Source organism: Aegilops tauschii, chromosome 2, assembly GCF_002575655.3.
Source record: "Aegilops tauschii subsp. strangulata cultivar AL8/78 chromosome 2, Aet v6.0, whole genome shotgun sequence".
NCBI lineage: Eukaryota > Viridiplantae > Streptophyta > Magnoliopsida > Poales > Poaceae > Aegilops > Aegilops tauschii.
In genome coordinates, this window is record NC_053036.3 from 4,273,975 (window position 1) to 4,291,793 (window position 17,819).

Below are 17,819 nucleotides of genomic sequence, written 5' to 3' on the forward strand. Positions count from 1 at the left end.
CAACGAGAATGTATGAATTGCATCAGTGGTACATGAACATTACCAAGATTTCCAATCGAGATTCCCTCATGATGAATGTCAAGGAGGAGCATTACTTCCATGAGAAAGCTGTGTCCGTTGAGTATTCAGAACTATTTCAGTTATTCAATCAAGATGGACTCGACAAATCTATCGTCAGTTGCTATTGTCTGTAAGTGATTAATTTCTGTAATTTAAGTCTCAAGCTAGCTGTGGTGATCATTTTGATCAATCATTACCTGTAATTATCCTCACTATATTCTTTTCTGTGGTATTATGCAGGATCAAGATGTATGAAATGAAAAAATCTGGACGCTATGGCATTGGGTTCATTGACCCAAATACCATTAATGAATACACATGGAAAATTCCAAGTTATTGAGCAAGTTTAGAGGAAAGCATGCTAGAGTTCTTGAAGCGCCTCAATACCAATGAAGATATACTACTTCCTTACAACTTCCTGTGAGTCACACTGTCTTGTACTACAAATTTTGTTTTTGCATACTACCTAGCTAGATGTTATTAATTAAGTGTATAGGGTTTAGGGTAGTTGATTAGTGTTGTGCACATGCCCGCTTAATTAAGACATGCAAACGTGTGCGCATGCAGTTTCCAGTGGATCTTGTTAGACATTAAAGTTGACGAAGGAAAAGTGTACAGGACTCGCTACTTAAAAAAGAAAGTGACTACACCATCTTGAAGGGGATAGTCAATAGGTAATTTCAATCATTCTTAACTATATCTCGGCCTATTTAGGTTCGTCATTTCCTGATATGAACTATTTAATAACCCCTTTATTAATTTTCTTTGCCGGCGGGCAGGGCTTGGGCAAAGTTCATCAAGGTGACTCCAGGAAAATGGGCAGAAAAGCTGTTTTGGTATCGACCCAAGGTAAGTAATTAAGTAGTACCAGCTATCTAGCTACCATCTCTTTAATTCTTGTTTCAATACCATTAATTAATTATCATGCTTGATTAATTATTACCCGATTAAATTCAATTCTCGTAAAGGCCCTGAAGCAGGCGCCGGGGCGTGATGTGTGTGCATTCTACGTTTGCGAGAACATTCGCATGATGGCATCCGAAAGGAGCAGATCTGATAGACAGTAATGGGTACGTTTCACAGAACACTATTCACAATTTTTACATGATTATCGATATTGATCTGCTTCTTAACAGTTCCATGACGTGCAGGAGAAGCTCCTACCAACGGAGCGCATACGAGCACTTCAAGAGGAAATAGCGGAATTTTTGCTCGATCAGGTTATAGATCTCAAAGGAGAATACTATTACCCGCTACCGCCCCATGAACCACTTGTCATCATGCTCCGAAGGCACCAAGGCAACATGTAGGAGAAATTGTATATATACATGAAGAAATTGTACATGCATGTGTATGTGTGAATTATAATGGTGGTTGTGAGACATTCGATGATATATATATATATATATATATATATATATATATATATATATATATATATATATATATATAGAGGAATAGGATTTTCTATCATAGCTTGGTGGGGAAATAGCTATCAGAACCGTCGGTAGCACCTCGGGATTCGAATTGGTAGTCTGGTCCAGGTCCATAACTAGCCCGTTTGTTGAATTATTGAGTGTGGATGGCAGGCCTGGTCTGACCGCTTTATTCGTGATGGGCTGACAAAGGACTGTGACCTATGGGCCAGGTCTGTGTGTTGCTGTCGTTTTGTCTTCACGAGCGTGTCTATTTGAAGTTCCACACGTTAACAAAAAGCACTCTCGCAGGTTCCGCTGCGTAGGACTTACAGCCCCGTTCTCTTGCACGTGACACCGGCGTGGACGCATAGTAGGTTCGGTCCACTTGAAACGGCGGGTCCAAACGCAGCTATCGCTCGAGCCTGCAGCCGCCATGCATGGAACCGGGCAGACTTTTCTTGTGTGTTCGTGTTTTTGCGTTGGTCTGTGATGCGAAGCTGACGTCTCATCGGTGTGTGAATTCAAACACGCGTGCGTACGGGCAGAGGAACGACACAGCTGGTCGAAGCCCGAGCAACATGCGACACCAAAGGTAATCAATGCAATCGTTTCTGCGTTTGTTATACCGTGTGTGTGTGTGTTTTGTGCATGCATCGTACTTGCTAGGAATTGAGTTGTACCTGTCCCTACCTATGATGGTGTATTTACGAATCTTTTTTTGGAGGGAAATGTATTTACAAATCTAATGTTTAAGTGCTTTTTCATACACCCCAGGACGTGCATGAAAAATTGCGAGCTTGTCTTCTACTGTTCATTCACAATTTTTTTTAATTATTTATAGACTTTAATTTTAAACGACACACCGCCCGCAAAAAAAGACATATTATGTCCACTCATAACACAAAAATAATAATTTGTCTCTTCGGTTTCATCGTGACATCCATCGGTTCATTGACTTCATCCCGGTCTTAGCCATTCACGACGGTTCTACTTTGCCATCGTCGGTTCCATGGACATGTTGTTCGGTTCTTTCACCATCGGTTCCATGCACATGTTGTTCGGTTCTTTCATGGGTTCAGTCCTTCGCTTGTGCACACGCTATTGGTTGAATTATAATCTAATTTCTTAGACTTCGGTTCTTTCACCGTCGGTTCTACTTTATCACCATCGGTTCCGTGGACATGTTGTTTGGTTCTTTCATGGCTTAGTCCTTCACGTGTACGCACGTTATTGTTTAAATTATTTCTAATTTCTTAGACTTCGGTTCTGTCGTGATGTCCATCGGTTCTACCTCACATTGGTTGCCAGTTCCCTACATTCTCATAATTCGGCTCTGCGTGTGCAAGACATATAGGGGTTCGTTGGAACTTGACTCTTTGAACACGGTGTCCGGTTCCTTGACTTCATCATGTTCTTTTCCATTGGCGACGGTTCTACTTTGTCGCCATTGGTTCCATGGACATGTTGTTCGGTTCTTTCACGGGTTAGTCCTTCTCATGTACGCACATAATCTTTTAACACGGTGGTCGGTTCTTTGACTTCATCTCGTTCTTTTCATTGGCGAAGGTTCTACTTTGTAACTATCGGTTCCATGGACATATTGTTCAGTTCTTTTATGCGTTTAGTCCTTCTTGTATGAGTTGAATTATTTTCTATTGCTTAGACTGATGAAATATCAGCGACGTCTGTCATTATGAGCAGTTGTTAGTTTTATTAAACGGACACCATGCACCATGCTTCCACGTCCGGTTGATAAGATAACCATTACGGTCAAAACAACACCATGCACATTTTCCATACTAAGCAGACATGTCGATGTGTCGCCATGCAAAACTCATGCATGGTTGACCATCACCACTTGGTAAAGCGTTGAGCCATATAACATTCTCAAGAGACCTAGCATACTTTTGCTCTTTGAATCCCACATTACAAATGATCCTATAATTACAGAAAAATTAGACCGAAACCACACTAGGACGCCCCTCATGTTTTCAATCCCATCTCCAAACATACTAATGTGTACGTATTTGGCTAACACCGAAGTCAACCGATTTGGTTTGTAATCTTGCTTGTATATACAATACAACATGTATTATCTTTTGTACATCCGTACAGGACGCCTCACACCTGACGTGCGCTACTATTTCAATCTGTTACCATGGCAATGGGCTTGTCACGTGACCACATGCTGACACAAGGTCTACCGGCCGCTGCATCTGTTATCCGTTTTGGCCAGAGGTTCCATCGCTCCAAAAGTGAGCTTCACACACCAATTCTACCCATCTCAGCCATGTGCACCTCAGTTGGACCACCAGAAGTGCTGTCCCTCGCGCGCAGCCTTTCCCTGTCATGCGAGCTGCCAAAACTCACCATTACCCATCCATAATTTCCCCACCTCCCGCTGTGCACGAATCTTAGAATCAGGATTTACGGAACGTAAAATTACAGTGCATTGGTGGTAAAATAGAGGGGGGTGAAGAATAACTATTCATATATATATATATGTCAATTCCTATATATATGTGTGTATATATATATATACATACATATATATATAGGGATTGACTATTCGTCACCCTGGGTGAGGAATACTATTTCTTCACCCCCCTCTATTTTACCACACTGCAATTTTACGTTCCGTAAGTTTTGTCTTATTTCTGACGTAAAAAGAGACCGTAAGTAAATATATAATCGCCGTAAAAAATATTTTATGTTATGGAAAATTACAAACCTAAAAACATAGTGTAAAATATACATAAACTCTAAATTTTCTTGTCTTATAACCTACATTTTTATTTTCTTATACCAAATTTTACGTGGTGAATCAATAGGAATGTAACTATTTGAATTCCAAATGTAATTTAATTATGAAGTGATCGTGAGGTTACCTCGGGTGAAGAATAACTTATTCTGCACCCTGGGTGATGAATAGCATAACGTGTACAATATGTAGTATCGTAAATATCAGCAAACAAAAAATATTAAATGGAAAAAACAAAATTAAAGGAAAAATAAAAAATAAAACCAAAACCCCCTCAAATATTGTAGTACCGGTTGGTGTTACCAACCGGTACTAAAGGGCTCCCCGCCCCCGGCGCTGGCTTGTGCCACGTGGGTGCACTTTAGTGCCGGTTCGTGCCTAACCGGTACTAAAGGGGGGGGGGGCTTTAGTCCCCACTCTTTAGTGCCGGTTGCGGAACCGGCACTAGAACCGGTGATAAATCCCGGTTTTGCAGTAGTGATGCTTACTTTTTGTTCATCCCACATGGCTAGGTTGTTCATAATGTAGTGTTAGTTTGCATCGTTTTAGTGCCACATTGTTGCTTTGTACTGTCAAATTGTTAGTTTGTAATGGCACATTGTTATTTTCTACTGCCACATTGTTACTTCTCAGTGCTATTACTAGTGTCTATGCTATTGTTCTTGATGTTGTTGTTAGTTCTTACTGCTGTTAGTAGTGTATATGGTACTCTTCTTGCTACTGTTGTTACCTTGCTCTTGTTGCTAGGGTAAGTGAGTGCATGTTGCATGCAACTAGGACATACCTGAATGCCAAAAATAGTAGGTGCAAATAGGACATGTGAGTGGTGGCTTCATCTGATCAGTGTTAGAACTGATAACTTTAAGCATCGATAACTATAAGCACTGATCAGAGTACCACTGATCATGCATGTATTAGTACTTAGTAGTGATCTTTTTAAGTTGTGTTTAGTGAGCATAGATGATGTCCTACTTGTTAGCTTTGATCATGTGTCATAAGTGTTTCTAATTGATGTCCATCTTGCTGACAAGATAATGAAGGCGGAGTGGGACATTGTCGGCGGTGGTGCGTAGGTTGCCACTGGCGCAGATGGGGCGGGGGACCTCATCCCCACCAACCGGTGGCTGAAGAGGGTAGTGCTCCCTGGCAGGGTGGAGTTCATGAGGATGCCGCTGGGCGTTGGTAGGAGGCCGAGGACCGACCACGAGGAGGGTGCACGGGAACCTATCAAGTTCTACGTGCAGATCGCTGACCAGGAGGACATCGCCATGCTCATCATCCCGCGTAAATTCAGGCCTGTGATGAAGCAATGGCTGGTCACCGGCCCTCCTCGCGTCGTCAACCTCTTCGCTAACAAGTGGTGCGAGTTTTGGGTGCAGGTCCAGATGTTCAGGGGGCAAATGGTGCTGGGGCGTGGCTGGGAGTACTTCTGCGACCGACACAAGATCGTCCCCGCCGACCTTGTAGTCTTCAAGCTCTCCGGCCTAGGGCTGAAGGTCCAGATCTACAACACCAACAACTCTAACATCTACACGGTCCGGTGCACGAAGCACAGCTGCGACAGCGACATCACTCAGGCCCTCTAGTTCTTCTGTCAAGTCTGATCCGTAGTAGTTAGGTGTGAACTATTAAGTTTGAACGACTATTATGCTGTGAACATGTGAATATTTTGCCCAGGGAGCAGCACCCCTCGGGTCGAGCAGGGGCATGGGATGCCTTTCTCTTTAAACTTATACCTAGTATTATCCTACTTATGACTAGCTTAGCTGCGTTTTTTTCATGTTTTGTGCTCTGTTCTTCGTTGCTGCTCTTGTGTTGATCATCCCCTGTGTGTTATGTGCCGTCAAATGGGTGGTAACTCCACCACATTTGAAAGGGGTGAGCAGATCAAGTACTTGCACACAATCAAACAGCCGTGCTTTGCATCTGCTCACACCCGGAGCACAAAAACAGGCAACCAAAGAACTTGCACCCAACTGGGCCTTGATGCAATGCAAGCAACCAATCAACATGCAGATGCTGGTTTTTAGCCTCCATATGCTCAGCTAGGCCCAACTGAGAGAAGTATGCAATGTGGCAAAAAAGGGTGCAGGTAACCAAACACGCCCACATTGACACCCACACGAACATGAATGAGCAGCAGAGAAGCACACCGACAATGAATTTTTTCCATCTGTACGACAAGTTATTTCCCGACAGCGAGCAGGAGCACACGTTCAGGACACCCGTTGGTGATGCCGAACGCTACTACTTTGTTCTACCTCCATTTAGAGCTGAAAAACAGACTTCCAGTTCAGCTGAAAAACATGTAGCTATCTCACAGAGTTGCACTTCACTGGGGCCTTGTTTACTGAACATTCTGCAGTATTCTAGGCACACAAATTAATTGTGGGAGTCGTCGGGTCAGTGTGTGGCAGTCCTTATGTGCCGTTCTATCTTCCTTTCGGTGCCTCGGGCAGTTCAGCAGCATCTAAACCTTCTCCATTGCAGTCATACCTCCAAAATTCCACCAACATCTAAACCTTCTCCATTGCAGTCATACCTCCAAAATTCCACCAGCATCTAAACCTTCTCCATAATGTGCCTCTACTCAGAGTAGACAGGAATCCGTAATCTCCTTCTTACCTTTGCTGTGCCGGTTTAACAGTAATAAACGAAAGTAATCATTAAACTCGGAATAAAGACAGAACAAAGTAGTGCTCGATAAATGGAGGCCTTCTAGATTTCAGAAGATGCATTGCCTATAGCTTGTGTGCAAAAACACAAACCGGCACTCAGGTGTTACAAAATTGGTAATTGGGGTCAACGCTGACTGTGTCTATTTAATATAGGAGATTAGAAAGCTTGAGCACTGAAAACTGATATTGCTCAAAAATGAAAAATAAGTAATGTTCACATTAAATGGTTTTGAGGTGTTCCTGGTACAAATGATATCCCAGTAGTAGTCCTACTGTCAGAGTAATAATATATGAGGTTATTGATCCTACAGTACTTCATGATGGTAGCAATGTGCATCCGGATCAAGCATGTCACAGGGGAAAAAGAAAAGAACCAGTGGTTGGTGACAATGGGAAGACAACAGGAAGTGCCACCATGGAGGCATGGAGATAGTCAGATAGCTCGCTGCATGGTTAAATCTTCAAGCGTACAGAAGGTTTCAAAGTTGAATTCTACCACATGAAGTTATTTTCACAAAGCTACAAATGGATAAAGAACACTAACGTACCAACGGCTTTATCACCATCTATTTAAGTTGTCTGGAGCTACTAAACGGTAATTAGTGACCTGTGAACTTAGCTTGGGCCCGTAATTAAATAATTATATTCCATTTAAACACTTAAGCAGCCGGCCTTCATTTTACGTGGTGGTCAATCCATGAACGTACATCTACTCCACATGATATTATACCATCACGTAATCAATGAGATCATCATTACTAAACGTATGGTTCACTCTAACCAAAAGTTGCCATCGAATAAAATATATAAAATAAAAAAAAACAAATACAAATTAAGACAGCCTTATCTTTTGGGTTCGCCTCTACACATTGGTTGGTCCACATAAACAAGAGTAAGCTGTACTTGCTCCTTGCTAGCTGCAACTATGACATTTTTTGTCTTGTCAAATTGCTATTACTTTTAAGCCAACACCTGGCATGTTAGGTTAGAGCAACTCTAGTTGATTTTGCATATCTTCATCCCTCTATAATAATTGTCAATATGGAGGCTAGAGGCACAAAACCTATACCAACAGAACCATCGTAAGCTCATTTGCCTCCATAATTTTTGGATGGCGCTCCTCCAAAAAATGGGGTGTAGACTCCGTGGTTGAAGAATGCGGGGGCCTATTTTGCAGCACGCCCAATCCAACCAACGCGTGGGAGTGTAGTTTTAGCCACATCTTTCTCCAGTATCCTCTTCAATTTCCTCAGTTTATGGTATAAACCCCCCGACATCATTCCCCACCGGTAAGAAGCTACCACATTAATGGCATGTCGCTCATGGCCCCACCATTTCCATCTCACCCTTCCCGTTTCCCAACATGCACCGCCCTCTCCCCATGCTAGAAATGCCCATTAATGACATAGGTAAGGGCACACCAGCCAGGATCCGGCTTGCCTGCTCCCTCCCCATGCTCTCATCCGTGCTCCCACTTCATCCTACGGCTATCCGTGCTCCCCAGGAGCAGGCAAGTCTCATCCCACCAGCCAATCCCTAGCCCCCTCTCACCAGATCCGGTTCCGGCCACTATCCCTTTCCATCTGTCGCATCCCTTGTTCCTCCCTTTCCTGAAATGTTGTTGCGTTACAGTTACAATTCCTCGTACTAGCTCAACCTCCTAGTAGGCGGAGAACAAGCTCCCGCAGGTGGCGCAGGGCGACAGGGCATCCTTGCCATGCGCATGTGGACTCTGTATCATTGTTGGCCACTCATACAAATGTGACACCAAGGACGATGATGTATCTCCGGATGGTGTCCCCGTCCTTGACGGCATCCCTGTCCCCATTGATCAGACAAACGAGCTGCACCAAGAATCATTGCGGCTCTGTCCACGATTAGGATGCCTGCTGCGGTAATTATATACAATAAGAAAAATTGTTCGTGGTCGCCGGGATGGAAAACAGAGAGCAGCAAACCAATAAAAAAATGATGACAATGGTGCATGTCAGAGCAGACATACTCCCGCTCTTCAAATATATAGGGCCTAATACATTTTTCAAGGTTACCTTTGACCACTGGTTAGAGCAAAAATATGGAATGCATGTTACACAAAGCATACTGTCAAATTCATATGTGAAAGTAGGTTCTAATGATATAAATTTTATATCGTACATATCATATATTGATAATTTTATCAATATCAAAGGCAATCTAAAAAGAACATATTTGTCGCTATATATTTGGATGGAGGGAGTATGTGACTCATAATTTTAATAATTGATTTTCCTTTTCACACGGCGAACTAAAGGAGCGTGCCGTGGTGAGGTGAGTGAGCACTTGCACCCGTTGTTGTATGGTCTCATATGTTCCAAGGAGGTGTTAGAGAGAACCCCTTATATCGGGGTACCAAGTCTGAATTCCCTTGCAATCTTCTTGTGGCACTAGATTTTACAGATGAAATGCCACCGTAAATAGGCCGTTGAAAAGGTCCAGTAATTTATTTTTCTATGTATATTCTTTTTTGAGGGTGAATTGGTCTATATATTGTACGTCTCTCCAAGCAGCAAGAAGCCAACAGATTGGTTATCTTATCACTGCACCTCCAAGCTGCTGGCCATGGAGATGGAGCGCTGGTTAAGCTTGTATTTCATAGGCATATCCACGGTGCTAGCCCTGTGGTTTCTCATATTCTTTGGCAGCAAGAGAAACCCCAAGAAGAAGCAACTCCCTCCCGGGCCGTGGACTCTCCCGATCATCGGAAGCCTCCACCACCTCGTCGGTGACCTCCCACACCGCAGGATGATGAAGATGTCTCGCCAGCATGGGCCGCTGATGCACCTCAGGCTAGGTGAGGTTCCAACGGTAATCGTTTCCAGCGCTGAGGCAGCGGCATTGGTTATGAAGACCAACGACCTCGACTTCGCAAGCCGGCCCCGCAGTCCGTTGCAGGATATCATCAGCTGTGGCGGTATGGGCATCATCTTCGGCCCCTACGGGGATCGGTGGCGCCAGATGCGCAAGATCTGCATCGTGGAGCTCCTCAGTTCCAAGCAGGTGAGGCGTATGGAGGGCATCAAGGCCAACGAGGTAGGTAACCTGCTCCATTCCATGGCCACCGCCGGTGCTACCGTAAATGTCAGCGCGAAGATGGCAACACTCAGCAGCAATGTCGTGACGCGGGCAGTTTTCGGCGGCAAGTTCACACGGCAGGATGAGTACCTCCACGAGCTAAGCAATGTCAACGAGCTTATGGGCAGCTTCTGCCTCGTGGACCTTTTCCCGTCATCGCGGCTGGTGCGGTTGCTCAGCAATTGTGAGCGCCTTATGAGGAGGAGCTATGGCCGTATCCAACACATCATCACTGAGATCATCGAGGGGCGCAAGGCTGCACGAGCTGCTGGTGGCCATGCCTGCAGCACCAACGATGAGGACCTACTGGACGTACTACTCCGGCTGCAGCAAGAGGACTCATTGACCTTCCCTCTAACCACAGAGATTATCGGAGTCGTCATTTTTGTGAGTACTTTTTCTTGAAGAATCTACAATAATTTTATTGATCGGGGATTTCGAAGAGATTTTGATGTTTACTTGAATAATTTTTCAACACATGGGCCCAACTAATATAACGACATAAAAAATATAGAACAGATGGACCATGTCATCCCATGGAGCAATTTACACTTTTATATACTATACGTCATACGCATCATCAGATTCTAGGCACGGAGAATCCAAATACATCCCGAATAGATTTGTACTACTGGTAGTTATGTAGGTGAAATGATTTATGTTTGCATTTACACATACACAGCGTTTCATCTCGTAGGACATATTTTGTTTCAACTTAATATTTGTCTCTTTACAATATATAAATCGTTCATACTGACCATTGTTAACAGGACATATTTGGAGCTGCTACTGAGACCACAGGAACTGCAGTGGACTGGGCTATGTCAGAGCTATTGAACAACCCTGAAGCAATGGGTAAAGCACAACGAGAAGTCCGGGAAGTGCTAGGCCAAGGTCGACATGTCATCAAAAGTACCGACCTCAGTGAGCTCCGATACATGAAGATGGTCATCAAGGAGGTGTTAAGGTTGCATCCTCCGGCTCCGTTGCTCGTCCCCAGAGAGACGAGAGAGGACTCTCAAATCATGGGCTATAACATGTCTAAAGGCACTAATATCTTTGTTAATGTCTTTGCAATTTCTCGTGATCCCAAATATTGGGACAACCCTGAAGAGTTCAAGCCGGAGAGGTTTGAGAACAGCAGCGTCGAATATTATGGGACGCATTTTGAATTCACTCCTTTCGGCGCTGGGCGAAGGCAATGCCCTGGGATATTGTTTGCCATGTCGACTGTGGAGATTGTCTTGGCAAACGTACTCTACCACTTTGACTGGGTGCTTCCTGGAGGGGCAAGTGCAGAGTCAATGGATATGTCTGAGAAATTTGGGGTCAGTGTAAGGAGAAAATTGGACTTGCAGCTGATAGCCATTCCATATAAATGTTCCAAGGCTATTTCGATATAGACATGGCAATGCATGTGCATATAACGACATCTTTACTGAACCAGGATGCCTGTGTTGCCCTGTATCTTTATACATTATTGTAATCAGAATAAGGCTCTCATTGGAAAGGTTGCACTATCAAACTATTTTCAATATTATTCCAAGTGACATTAGAAATGCAAAAAATTATCTTTGTATAAATATTTACAGGTACCTCTATGTAAAATGGTCTGAGCAAGTTTATCACTATATAGCAGACCATATACTTTTCTTGCTCACCTTGATTCTTGCATTACCAGCTCCACTCAATGAGCGATGGCACGACACGTGGAGTAGGGGTGAGGCTGTGGGTGGGTCTCTCTATAGCATAAATTTGGTCGCACACTCATGCCTCTGCGAGTGGGCCAGGCAGCCTCTCCGCCTACATGAAATTTGTCGTGCGGGTCCTCGGTTGTCACGACCGGTTTTTCAATAAAATAATTATTGAGAGACCAATCCCTTTTACGGACCAGTAAGGAAGAATCCCTTCCCACTGGTAGACAATATCTTGGTCACAGAAAAAAAATACCAGGAGTACTGAATATAATACAAGGTTGAGCGGAGACTGCCCAACAATTTATTACATGCACGCCAATAAAACAAGACGGCGGATAGGGTGGCATAACTACTAACTCACGATAATAACGGTGGTGGAGATATCACCGCGAAGCGAGTGATATGACTCCTGAAGACTACAGCTCTTCGAGCGTCGAAGCGAGGCTCGAGGAGACTTATTGCGGGTGGCGGAAGCGTATATAATACAAGTGACCAATATCCGGGATCGCACAGGACTGACTGGGACTCCTCTAGGCGTCAGACGCGCTATCAAACTCTTCATCCAAAAGATCGCCTTCGACAACATCTGGCCAAAACAACAAGCCAGGTGAGTACTATGAAAGTACTCGCAAGACAGTTCGGACATAAGATATAACAAATGTAAACATGAAGCATATAAACAAGTTAACCAATGCGTTCAGACATAGAGATAATAAATACGGGGTGCCAAACGAGGGTCTGAAAGACTCCTCGAGAGGAAACTGCAAGAATAGTAATACTGGTGCCAAACGAGTGTCTGAATGACTCCTCGAGAGGAAACTGCAGAATAATAATACTGGTGCCAAACGAGTGTCTGAATGACTCCTCGAGAGGAAACTGCAAGAATAATAATACTGGTGCCAAACGAGTGTCTGAATGACTCCTCGAGAGGAAACTGCAAGAATAATAATAATGCCACAGTCGGACGTCTGAGCGACATCACATAAAGGGCTTATATTGTAGCTCAAAAATTCATTAGCTCGAGAGTATAAATTATCACAAGTACGAGACAAATATAAGGTTAGTCCATCCACAGAAATAATAATTAAACTGGGTTTACCACTTGAGTTTGTTCACCGGGGACAAGTTTTCCACGCAGATAGATATGGATATACTGATTTCACTACTTGATCATGGATACGATGACTTGGAAGAATTTGACTCTGCAGAGTTTGTACTTAACCACAGCCAACGGATTTCAGTAGTCACGGGGACTAGTTCCGTTTACGGTGTTTTGGAAGAAACACGTCTAACCAGTACACACCCATTCAACATTCCGAAGCCAGGGATCACCCTCGGCAACGTTCAAGAAAAACCTTGAGACGGGAGGCTACAACCTCGCGTAGCATGGGATCAAATTTCTATACGCGCGCTCTAAGGGGGTGCCCCCCCTCTCGGTCCCAACCGGAAACACCCATGCCCCCTGACCGGATGACTGGCTTTAATCCTGGGCCAAGGTACCATCATCCCGGCCCCTCTGTTTGGTGTGTACACGGAAAGAGGTTACCAACTTACTAAACCGCATCTTGGCAAAGAAACACGTGGTAGCACGGAAGGGGAAAAGAACGATAACGTGACTCCGTCCACGTTAACGTCGGAAGTAGTCGGATGACGCAAGGCTGGTATGCTACAACAGTACCACCTTGCTGCCCTTCATGTCACCACATGATTAGGCCATCTCTCACCAGAGATCATCGCAACTTTGGAACATACGGGTGGTTGCCTCGCAAGCAACGGGGAACTCACCGATACTCATATGCCACGCACAAACCTTCACGCAAACATGCAAAACACCTATCATATCAAAGGTTCAAACATGCTTGCCTGGTTCGGAGAAGTCGAAGTCTAGCTCGGCGAAGTTCGCGGCTCCGTCACCTCTTCCGGAACCTACGGCAATACGAAAACGGGTACTAACGTGAAAACCAACGCGTGCACAGAAACTTCTCCAAAACTTTTCCAAATAAATCCCATAAAAAACTAGGCAAAATTTTAAGATTGTCAGAAAAAGAATCACTCAAAAATCCCTTTTTATTAAAAAGTTATAAAGGTTTCTGTCCAGGGACCCATCTGTAATGAAACAGAGAAGTTTCAGGGTTTAAACTGAGAAACCAGAAAACGGTTCGATTGGAAATGCGCAAGCTCAAGAGGGAAAGCGTATTTGCCCGAAGGCGCCAACAGAAAACGTTTCGCGTGGGGAAACAGAAGAGAGGCTGACAGGGGGGTCCCACATGTCAGGTTTAAAAAGCTCGCCGGCGCCCGAAGACTGCGGTGGACGCCGGCGTCGAACCACGGCGAGTCAGGAAGATCGGAGGGTACCAAGAGCTTCAGCGTGTTCTTCCGCGTCGGTGGGTGGTGGACTCGACCGTCGGAGAGCACCACGTCGACGGCGACACTTTCTCCGGCGGGCGGCGGCTCGGGTGATGGTGGAGAACTCCGGTGAAGGGCTGCAAACTTCGAATTGAAGCGCGGGTCAGAAGGAGGGATGCATAGTGAAGCTACTGGCAAGAGATGGGAGGCAGAGGCGCACGCACGGGAGCGAATCGAGCTGGATCCCGTGGCGGGCCACGGCGGCCGGAGTCGAGGAAGGAGACCTCCTCGGGGCTCTTCCAGTGGCTAGGCGTGCTCTAGGTGGAGTGCAGGGATGGTGTGGGTTCGAGTTGAGGCTCGGGGCCTCTATTTATAGGCGGATCGACGGGGTGGCCGTGAACGGAGAATCTCCGGCGAGCAATTACGGCGATGCAGTGGATTGGCAGGAGGTTTGAGTGGCCAGGCAGCATCAGTGGAGGTTACTAGTGCTTTTACCCCGCAAATCTCGGTTGGTCTTGGCGTAATGGCGCCGGTCCACGGTGGGGTGGCCGCACGGGCACGACGGCGGCAGAGAGCGCGCTCCGCGCCCTGCGGTTCACGACGAGAGTGGCAGCGCGTTCGGGGGAGTGGAAGGCCACGCGGCGAGCTCCGGAGGCTTGGGCGGCGCTGGGTGGCGTCGTCGGCGCCGCGCCTCTCTCTGGCGGCCGCAAAGCCGCCGCTGGCGTCGGTCACGGAGCGGCGCACCTTCTGCTGCTCGTCGCCGACGTCCGCAAGGTGCCAGACGTTCGTGCGGTGCAGAGGACAAGGGGGAGGGGACAGGGCACACGGCGACACGGCGGCACTGGCGAGATCGACGTCGGGTTCTGAAGAAAACGACAGTGCACTGAAACTGTTCTCTGAACTTAACTGAACTTGATATTGACAATGCACTGTAGGTGTTCGACAGAATGATTTGGCAATGAGAAATTTTTTTCTGGAGCTGGTACTTGGTGAGGTGACCACTCAATGTACCCAGAGGCTGCCTGATTTTACTTGGAATTTTTGGAGGAAGATTTGAATGAATTTCACCAAATTTGACAAATCTGGTCCAAACTTGCAGCAAGTGTAGTTTGAAAAATTTGAACTGAAGACCAGTGGATCTTCATGGATCTTGGTTGAGGGTTCAAAGGACTAGGAAGGGAAAAAGGTTTGGGTGCAAAAATCCAAACATAAAGTGGAGTTCCTTTGTAAATCACCAATGGCTAGAATAGAAGACAGAAATTTGTTTGAATATGATTTGAATGGAAAAATAATCATATGGGGAGGTTCAACTTGCTGGATTTGATGCAAATCATGATCCAAAGGTGAGGGAAGGTTTAGGAGAGTGGATTTGCACTAAGGCCATGGCAAGAGAGAAAAGTTGAAAGTGGTAAAGGATTATTCCAAAAGCCATAGTGCATTTTCAAAGAGATTTTCAAAAGGTATTTTTCTCAAGTGAAAAGTATTTTGTCTTGAGTTCAAATAAAAAGGCAAGGACCTCCAAGACCAAAAGCAAGTCTTGGGTGAATCCAAATAAAACTCTTGTTATGAGAAAAATATTTGAAAGGGAGGGTCCCTTGAAGAAAATAATTTTTAATTCACCTCCCTCAAGTCAAATAAAATCTTTTGAAAATCCAAATAAAACTTGGGTGTCACATCGTTGTACTACAAGTGGGGCTCTTCAGTGCTGCTGATGGCGATGACGCTGATCTTCTCTTGGAGATTTTCTTTTGTTACCTGTATTTTTTGTTCGATATGCTGCGGATGGGGGATTTTCTTGGTAGTTTTTGGTGTATATATTTGCGGTGAGGGAGTGCTTGTCTTTTCCTTTTGCTTAGTGCCCCTGCCATGTAGCCTTGAGAGAGAGAGATCACAATGTATTTTTTTTCCGGTGTGGGAGTGCATGTCTTTTCCTTTTGCTTAGTGCCCCTGCCATGTAGCCTTGAGAGCGAGAGATCACAATGTTTTTTTTTTCTTTCTATCTTGTACTATATAAAAAAGGACGCACAAAATACGTGGTCTCTAATATTGTTGGGACAGAGTTTTGAAGTTACTGCGTAGTGCACATGGTTGTAACTTATTCCACACCTCTAGTCAAAAGTGTAACAAAAAGTAGTAAACTTTGATCTACACTTCCTTTCCGCTGGGCGGCCTGAGTGAGTAACATATCGGCTACCAGTTAGTTAGCTTATCTGCTATTTTAAACCAAGCTCTAAACTAGCTTCAAGTTTGTAAGTACATGCATAATTAATAATTAGTCCAAGAGTATTTTGCAACACAAACACGACGACACCCATCCAGTACCCATCAGAAACTCGTTTTCTGTTCTCAACCATAAAGTAGACCAAGGAAAATTTCGAATACATTCCAATCGATGACGCATTGCCGTGTGAGTTAGTAGAAAATCGTATGTTTGCTCCTTGTCCGAGCTAATTAGCCATCACTATATTATATGTTATAAGGCTGCTGCTAATAGCCGCCCCTACGTCATATAATATAAAACATTTGTTCTAAGGGTTACCAACAAGAGTCACTATGGTATATGTTATAAGGCGGCTAATAGCCGCCGCTATGTTATATGTGCCATTATGTTATATGTTATAAGACGTCTAGTAGCCACCCCGATGTTATATTTTATAATGGTCAATTTGCACCTGTTGATCATTTCTTGTTTGACTGTTGTTGAGAGAAATTTTACACTAGAACTTCTCCCTGGGTTTGTTGGGGGAGATTTTAGGATGGCTAGGGGTGATCAGAAAATTGTTTCCCTGCGGTATGGGGTGGCAGCAATTTGGTAGACTCTTTGAAATATCAGGATTAAGTTGATATTTCACAAGTGTTACATTGCCCCAAAGATGTTGTTTCTATGAAACAACAATGGATTGTATTATGGGATCATAGTACTCAACAACTCTTTGAAGCTTCCGTGAGGCAATGTAAGCATGTGTTGAGGCATTTGAAGTACCGACCACTATAGAAAAAAATCAATTTTTTGCCTAGTGTACAGCTATTTGCCAATTGTTTTCCAGGGGTACCCAGCAAAGTTGCCGAGTACCATATAAAAACACACGGCAAATAACAAAGACATGGTATAGCTCTATCTTTGTTGAGAGCCAACAAAAATAACTCGACAAACGCACCACACTCGGCAACATTGGAATAAGGCACTCATCAATCACAAGGTGCTTGTCAAACAGGTAGCCACTTGTCCAACCTCGATACACTTGACAGAGCCGTTATGGCGGGGCCTGTTTGCCGAGTTCCCTGGGTTAGGTATGATATTCTCTTGGAGATGTTCTTTGGTTATCTGGGTTTTTCTTGGATATGATATTGTGTGAGATATGATTTTGGGGTGTTTCTAGTTTTGGGGTGTTTCTGGTAAGAATGATAACCCGCAGTATTCCTGCTGTCAGGGTAATAATATATGAGGTTATTGATCCTACAATACTTCAGCATGACAACAATACAACCGACGGACTAATTAAGGCATAGCCTAGTGGTGGAAAGGGCCTGATGCATTCCCACTCTCTCATATGGGCATCCCTTACAGTCTTTCTGTAAAAAAAAACTGCAATGTAACCGAATCAAGCATGTCATAGGGGTAAAAGAAAAGACCCGGTGGTTGCTGACAATGCGAAGATAACAGGAAGTGCCACCATGGAGGAGTAAATAGCATAAAACTACTGGTTTACAGGCTATGGTTCCAAAAAACTACCGAAATTATTTTTTT

General features: G+C 44.5%; 1 protein-coding gene across 1 annotated transcript; it reads left to right on the forward strand.

Moving 5' to 3' along the window:
* The first annotated feature begins 9,457 nt into the window (after positions 1-9,457).
* Positions 9,458-11,443, forward strand: LOC109785743 (desmethyl-deoxy-podophyllotoxin synthase-like). The gene is made up of 2 exons (XM_045232445.1): positions 9,458-10,415; positions 10,799-11,443. Exons 1-2 carry the CDS (start codon positions 9,516-9,518, stop codon positions 11,429-11,431), a joined length of 1,533 nt encoding a protein of 510 aa, XP_045088380.1. The 5' UTR covers positions 9,458-9,515; the 3' UTR covers positions 11,432-11,443.
* The last annotated feature ends 6,376 nt before the right edge of the window (positions 11,444-17,819 follow it).